This window comes from Priapulus caudatus, unplaced genomic scaffold (assembly GCF_000485595.1).
Source record: "Priapulus caudatus unplaced genomic scaffold, Priapulus_caudatus-5.0.1 Scaffold193, whole genome shotgun sequence".
NCBI classification, from domain to species: Eukaryota; Metazoa; Priapulida; class Priapulimorpha; order Priapulimorphida; family Priapulidae; genus Priapulus; species Priapulus caudatus.
In genome coordinates, this window is record NW_014577254.1 from 244,060 (window position 1) to 252,153 (window position 8,094).

At 40.1% G+C, this 8,094-nt stretch overlaps 1 protein-coding gene across 5 annotated transcripts in view; it reads left to right on the forward strand.

Moving 5' to 3' along the window:
- The window catches only part of LOC106807067 (proteasome subunit alpha type-3-like), a 17,569-nt gene extending 9,742 nt beyond the window's left edge, over positions 1-7,827 (forward strand). For 3 of the 5 annotated variants that reach the window (XM_014809298.1, XM_014809299.1, XM_014809297.1), the window contains exons 4-10: positions 2,786-2,887; positions 3,011-3,154; positions 3,519-3,584; positions 5,764-5,846; positions 6,060-6,127; positions 7,269-7,333; positions 7,611-7,827. In XM_014809298.1, coding sequence (XP_014664784.1) covers positions 2,786-2,887; positions 3,011-3,154; positions 3,519-3,584; positions 5,764-5,846; positions 6,060-6,127; positions 7,269-7,333; positions 7,611-7,655 — 573 coding nt within the window. In that variant the 3' untranslated portion in view covers positions 7,656-7,827. The remainder of the gene's footprint in view (positions 1-2,785; positions 2,888-3,010; positions 3,155-3,518; positions 3,585-5,763; positions 5,847-6,059; positions 6,128-7,268; positions 7,334-7,610) is intronic. The other 2 variants (XM_014809301.1, XM_014809300.1) reach the window with 1 other exon arrangement.
- The last annotated feature ends 267 nt before the right edge of the window (positions 7,828-8,094 follow it).

Genomic DNA, 8,094 nt, shown 5'->3' on the forward strand with positions numbered 1-8,094 from the left:
GTTTCTATAATGTACGACGATGGTTGCTTAATTAAAACTGACTTCTTCTCACTCACTCATTTGTGTCCTTTTTTGTGGTGAGCTACAGTGTCATTGACACTTTCATTTACAATCTGAACAGTCTTCTGTACCTGGACATTCGACTTTGGGTAGTGTGGGCTGGACGTTGTATGGTTAAAATCTTATTCCCTAGCAAACTTCTTGAAATGCTCAGAATCATAACACGGACCATTATCAGAAAATACCTCTTGGAGTACACCATGTATCGAAAACAGATTCTTTAACCCCATTACTACTGCACTGCTTGTGTGACTGCTGATCTTTACCACCTCTGGATAGCAGGAATAACAGTCAACTGCTATCAGGTAGTCCTTTTTATCACATACACATAGATCTGTGGCAACCTTTTGCCATGGACCCCCCGGTGTTTTATGTGGACTCAGAGGCTCGGCTTGTTGCCTGTCTCTGTAAGTCAGACACGCATCACACATCTTAACTTTGTGCTCAACATCCTTATTTATCATAGGCCAATACACAGAATCTCGAGCTCTTTGCTTACACTTTTCCATCCCCATATGACCTGCATGTATTTTATCAAGTATCGACTTTCTCAAGCTTTGTGGGACAACCACTCTATTGCCTTTCATGATGATGCCGTTAGTCACGGTCAATTCATCTCTAAAGTTCCAATAAGGATTCAATATCTCTGGGCATTTAAACTTATCACTAGGCCACCCTGGCCTTTCAGAATTACCTCTCTAAGTTCATTCATTGTCTCATCTTTGTCAGTCTCCACTCGAATTTCTTCTAGCTTTCTATCAGCTACGGGAATATGCTTCATGACATTGACAACATGCGCACTTACTTCAGTTTCAAAACTGGTATCACCTGTGTCTGGTAGATAATTGCGGGACATGTCTGCTGTAAACATTAGTTTACCTGGTTTGAACTTTAGCTCACAATTGTACTTTTGCAATCTCAAATGCAGTCTCTGTAATCTAGCTGGGCAGTCATTTAGAGCTTTACTGAAAATAGCGATCAGCGGTTTATGATCTGTTTCAGCTTCAAACCTGCGCCCATACACATACTGGTAGAACCGTTCACACCCAAAGATATACTAGAGCTTCTACCTTTTTTATCATGCGCGTATCTCTGGTTCACACTCTCTCATGGCGCTAGGGAACGATATGCTACGGTAACAGTCTTCCCGTTCTAGGGATTTACACTGAAGCAATCAAATCAGATCAACCATTCCAAGTGCATAAAATCTAATATTAAAAAATAAAATAAGATCTAGTTAAATTGTCGTTTTTCACCTTTATTTCAAGGCTGTGAGATTTTAACCAAAGATGGGAAAGTGAATTTCTGAAGATAATAAAATATGGTTCTGTTATAACTGAGAATTTTTAATCTGTTGTGGTTTGGTATGACCATGTAAAATTACAGCTTTTATCTCTGTAATAGCAATGTAAACATAGTCTAAGACACTGGCAATGACTACTCTCAGTGTCAGCATTATGGTCAGCTATGATTTAACTCTATATACACTAACTAGTGACTATCAATTCTACTTGCAGCTTAGTAGCTAGTTAAAACTGGAGAAGTGGTCACAATCCTGAAAATCGCCGACTCGGGTGACTCCTTGCGCGTCATCCTCGGTGCTATATATCCTCACGTGTGCAACTTGAAGTTAGGCCCAAACAAATATATGTGTGGTTACGTTTACATCGCGGAAAATAGTGGTAGGTAGCGTCCAGTTAGAAGAAACACATTTATTTTCTTGAAATATTTATTACGAATCCATGTCGAAGGATGCTGATGTGTTTGCGCTGTTCTGAAGCTGTAGGAACTGAAAACATGTTAAATAATGAAAAAAATTAGTAATTCTGATTTATAAATATGTTGTTTACATTATATATTTTCGCTACTTCAATTAGTTGTGTTGATATAACACTTTGGATAGTATAAGAGGTCATTTAAAGCAAGGTGGTTGTCAGTAATTTATGTAATAATTTCAAAACTTTTTTTTGTTTGTTTTTGTCTTCAGTATGATGTTGTCGCATCATCAATTTTCCACCAGTATGGCAGAGCTATTCCAAGTAGAATATGCAATTCAAAGCTGTTAGAAGAACAGCGAGGTGTGTTTCATTAATTTGTATGTTTAATTGCTACAAGTTAGTAATATAAATCATTACCTGATATTAACTTTGTAATCAAATTATTTATTCTATAATAAATAATGACAAGCTACAATGGATTACAGGGGCACTTTCTGGTCTATTCAATAGAAGTCTATATATTTAAATACAATAAGAAGTAATGTGTCATTTCTTTTAACTTCTCCTATTGTGATGCTATCTCTTGCTGATTGGTGTGCTTGTTTAACTAATGTACTTTTTATTTCGTATAGCACTGCAATTGCAATCAGGGGCAAGGATGGTAGGTTGTATGTTGCTGTTGAAAATTCATCCTGTCCAAGTCTGTATGAGAACAGGAACTAACAAACGTATTACACAACCTAGATTCACACATAGGAATGGTAAACATTATGTAATTACATGTAAATACAAACTAACAAACGTATACACAACCTAGATACACACATAGGAATCGTAAGCATTATGTAATTGCATGTAAATACAAACTAACAACTGTAGCATAATGTCTAATGGCAGAAAAACTACCAATCAATCAACTATACCATATCTAATACATCTAATTACAATTCATTAACAATCTACAATTAATTTGAAATGATTTATCCTGGTTTGTGTTTTCTGTTTAGGCAATGGCTGGTCTACTGTCTGATGGCAGGAGCCTTGTAGACGTGGCACGCACTGAGGCCTCGAACTACAGGATGGATTATGGTTCATCCATCCCACTGAAGGTGAAAGCGAAATCACTGACACTACCAAAAGTTCTTATTCTACATCTCAATTGTACAAGTACACAAGTACTTCCATTACTTTCCATTTAGTAGTCTGTTACTGGTATTTCTTTTGTGTTGCAGACGATGGCAGATAGAATGTCAATGTACATGCATGCCTACACTCTATACAGCGCTGTCCGTCCCTATGGTTGCAGTATCGTAATTGGTTCATATGAGGATGGGAACCCACAGATGTACATGGTTGATCCATCTGGAGTTGCTATGGTAAGCGCATGCATGTTTTGGTATTATCCACACATTTATGTGAACGTATATAATTTATTTCCTTCAATTATTTGTTATGATAATATAGGTAAATTGACAAATGAGCAACATAAAGCTAAATTTAACCCCAATGTTGTTTACTTATTTTTGGATGTCTTTGGATAATATAAAGTGGTAATATAATGTATGAGAAATACCAAGTGAGAGACAAATCAATATGAGTGAAAACTTGGCAATAAAATAAAGAGCATAAAATATATGTAGAAATATATATGTAGAGGGTATTGTGCAAGATCTATATTATTTTCGTAGGACTCATTAAGGTTAGTTAACAACTGTTTCTACTTTTTTTACAATCTATTAGGGATATTATGGTATTGCAATTGGAAAGGCGAGACAAGCAGCAAAAACGGAGATTGAAAAACTGAAGGTACTAAGGAGTTGCATGCTTTTGATTATTATATTTGTATTAAGATAATAGTGTAAACGTTCTTGTACAAATGTTATACCCACATTAAATTTATTTTATGAGTATTTAATTCATCACTAGCTTATTCTGATTTCTAAATATAATGATGTGTATCTGTTTGTAGCATTTGCATATACACCCATTCCATGGATTATTAACATATATTGGCCCATTCTAATTTTACTAGTACTGTAGCTGTAACAAGCTGTTTTTAGCTCAGCTGACGAAGTCAGATGCAGCTTGTAGAATCGCATGATTGTTCATCCGGCCGTCCGTGCATCAACAGTTGGGCACAAATCTTTACTGCTTGACGTACGGTCTTGATATTCGGGACGTCGGAGGGTTCGCGAAAAAGAATCGGGATGTCGAATTTGGGGGGTCAAGGGTCAAAGGTCGAGATGTGTCAATTGGACGGCGGAATATATTTCCCCCTTACGCTTTAAGGTATAGGGAGAATACGGAATTGCGGCACAAATCTCAAGCGGCTGACTACGCTCTTAATTTTTTAGCCTCATCTGACGAGTCAGATGCAGCTTGTAGAACGCATGATTTCCGTTCATGTCGGCCGTCCCGCTGACTCGGTCACGATATTCGGGCTGTGGGGGTAATGCGAAACGAGTTGGGATGTCGAGTGGGGTCAAGGTCAAGCGGTGTTAAAAAGAGGAACATTCCCTCCGTCTAACTCTAGGTATAGGGAGCAAATGCAGAATTCGGCCAAATCTAAACGGCTCGACCCTGGCTCGTGATAGTCGGTGGTGATAAGCATCATGGTAGGAAAAGCCTATCACTGCTTGCGAAATTGGCGAACAGGTCACAGTCAAAGCGTCAATGGCCGGACAAGGCAAGATTTTTAGACATTTTCTGAGACATGTCTGATCGGAGCGATGAAACACTTTTTTGTATTCAGCGGGTGACCTAGCATTTTTATGGCCTTTATTGAAAAGGACCATGAAATCTACTTTCTGGCTGACATGCGAAGGTAAGTGTTGATAGCCTTTTGCCCTTCAAGAGGAGGCGTTAAACGATGGATTATGCTTCACTGTTAGAAAGAATTTGACTTCACGGCTTTGCTAGAGATCTATACATTGCGCCTGGATGTATGAGGCTACAATGTCGCAGTGAAATTTCAAAGCCCCTAAAATTTTGGTTGAGAAGGTTTATTGCCCTTAAATCGTTTATAATTTCTATGGCTTACTGTATCTAGTCAGGTGTGTTATATGTAACTTATGCCACTGCAGTCGGCCGCTACAGCTGCATCGGTCGGTGGTGATAGCTACTGCTGTAGTTTTTGCCTGTGTTAATTAAGTTACAGAGTGACAGCTTTCTATTCAAACCTCGTAGGCTTGCGTTAGGTAATATGGCTATGAGTTCTTACCTATTCTGTCTTGCAATAGTTGTTGCTAGCTACGACGATGGGAGCTTCCATCTTTATCTTAGACACTTAAACGTGACGCGCCATCTGTGGCAAACTTTCAATAACAATCAACAGAACATTCTTTGAGAAGGTTCCTGATACCATCCTAGTGCCTCGTTCCACTGTTTCGGCGCTGTATGTGACAATTTGGGGACTAACAGGGTTTACTAGAATCCCACCACTCCACCACAGAGTCACCGCAGTAGACGTTAGATGAGCGCTGTCGCTCCGCGGCACTTGTTATCACTTTATTGAAAGGACAATGAAATCTACTTTCCGCTGACATGCGAAGAGTAAGTATCTGATAACCTTTTGACCCTCAAGAGGAGGGTTAAACATGGATTTGTTGACTGTTAACAAAGGACTGAACTGCTTTTGCTATTAGAGCCCCCCAACCACCACCACCACCACTACGCTCGCGCTCGACGCATATCCATGATAACGTTGATATATCGAAGTCATTAAAGTTACACAGCTATATCTTTATTACTGTACTACCGGTATAGCAAAGCCTATCAACGCGGTGGCGGGAGGGCGCACTTGATTGGGTTGCCAGTCAGTTTATCAGAAAAATGCCCGGCTACAGTACACGTCAGTTGAGCGCTGTCGCTCTGCGGCACTTGATTAAACAAAATGGTTAATTGACTTTACAGTGAACCAGATAAAACTGGTAGCGATGCTGTACCTTGTATTGTTTGTAACATTCTTGTTGATTATGCATTACAGATGACGGAAATGACTTGCAGAGAGCTAGTGAAAGAAGCTGCAAAAATGTTAGTCGAGATTTTAACACTCGCTTTTTTATTTGTGTTATGTTCAGCTTTTAAATGATTATTTTTATTGTAGAATAATGTAACACTATGTACATAAAGATACCAGATTTCATTCTTTTATTTCATAATTTTGGCTTTACATTAGATAAACTAGATGCACCTTGCCTTCTAAAATGGTACAAATTACATTGCGCTGTTCAGTCTTTGTACCTGCTCAATGTTTCTTAAAATAGCTTTGTTCTTCTCTAGCATACACGTAGTTCACGATGAAGTAAAGGATAAAGCATTTGAATTGGAACTAAGTTGGGTTGGTGAAAGTAAGTACAGAGTTCTGGCAGTGAAATTTTTTTTTTCTGGGGCTCTCTTTGCAAACCCCCCAAAATTTTGGGGGCTACTTTTTCATTTTCCAGGGCTCTTTTTCCACTTTCCAAGGCGACTTTCCATGGGCTGTGCACATCGACACTGCGTACGTGCCTGCTGGCAGGGGTGGCATTGATTGAAGTACGAGGGGGGGGGCACGATTGTTTCAGCGTGGTACTAATCACTACTAAAATGTAGCTCTAGGGTTGGCATTGCTGGACTATGAGAGAGCGACAGCAAAACTCTTTCGGGGAATTGACGAAAAAGCTACAATCGGGAATGACACACGAGTGTGCCGGCAGGGAAAAATATACGTGTGAATTTCATTAGGATTTTCCATGGATTACCATTCTATAATCCTATGGGTCGATGGTCCTACGGGTCTACGTAGGAACGCCCGCAGGCACACCCGCACACACGCACGCCTGCAAGCACACCGGCACGCGCGCAGGCACACACGCAAGCACGCCCGCAGGCACACCGGCACGCACACACGCAAGCACGCGCACAGGCACACACGTATATACGCGCGGGCGGCGGCGCGCGCTTGATTGAATGCAATATAGTACAGTACACACATGCATACTTAAATGATAAACACTTGACAGTCACACCGTACCATGAATTCTACCGCGCCGTGGAACTGGCTGCCGCTAGCGGCAGAGGCCTAGGCATCGCAGCGCAGCAACGCCGAGCGAGAGTGGCAATGTGCGGGACCGACCTGGACAATCAATTTCCAGGGCGACCTTTTCTTTTGGGGTCGCCCCCGATATCATGTTTTCGGGGGCTCTTTTTGGCATTTCGGGGGCGAAATCGCCCGCCGCCCCCATGTATTTTTTCCACTGAGTTCTGGACTGTATGGATTTATGTAAATTCGCTGCATAGACTTGCAGTAAACAATTTCTTCATGAGACTCTTTATGACTTCTTTATGAGCAGATTGATTTAGTTTACATTTATTGAGTAAATCATGAAGATTTTACTATTGAAATTTCCATGAATAGTTTAAACTTGTTGGCATGTGATGTAAACTGCCAACTGTTAACGATGTGTCATCCTTCTGCTTGCGAGAAATTAGTTTGATCTTCTTTGTGTGCAGTGACTGGAGGAAAGCATGAGCGTGTGCCAGATGACCTTAGAGCAGAGGCTGAGAAATACGCCAAGGTAAAATCTTACAATATTTATGGGTACTACATTACCTGTTTGTTTTACTGATCTATCGCGTCTCAATCCTGCACTTCCATATATTATTTTAAACTGAATAACAGGTGTATGACAGTATGATGTCAGTTCTGAAAAACATGTGACTGCATTGACCAAGTTGAAATCTGGCTGAACAAAAGTACTGAATGAGGCTGTATCATAGTCTTACCTATATGTCATGCCAGTTTAAAGCTAGATAGAATATTTCTCATTTTATTTGATTTTTAATCTGCTTTAGGAGGCTTTGGCAGAGTCAGACGAATCTGAAGATGAGGACATGTGAGGATTTCTCCAGATACTGATGTATACTTTAGTTATGTTCTTATTGTCGTATGCTAGCCTGAAATCTTCACGCAAACATGCAAATGTGTGCGAATATGATTTGTATTATAATAATGTCGTGTCACAAAATTGTGTGTTGGCGTTTCCTATGTAATAAATTACTATCAGTGATGTTCACGTGTGCCAGTTATCTGTAATTCGCAATTTCACTTTCTATTGTAAAATAATGTGAACGTTTTTAGCTCATCTGACATAGTCAGATGCAGCTTGTAGAATCGCATGATTGTCCGTGCGTCCGTCAACAGTTGGGCACAAATCTTAACCGCTCGACGTACGGTCACGATATTGGGGGGGGGGGTGTAATCCGAAAACGAGTTGGGATGTCGAAGCTGGGGGTCAAAGGTCAAAGGTCAAGAGGTGTAAAAGAAGGGGGAACATTC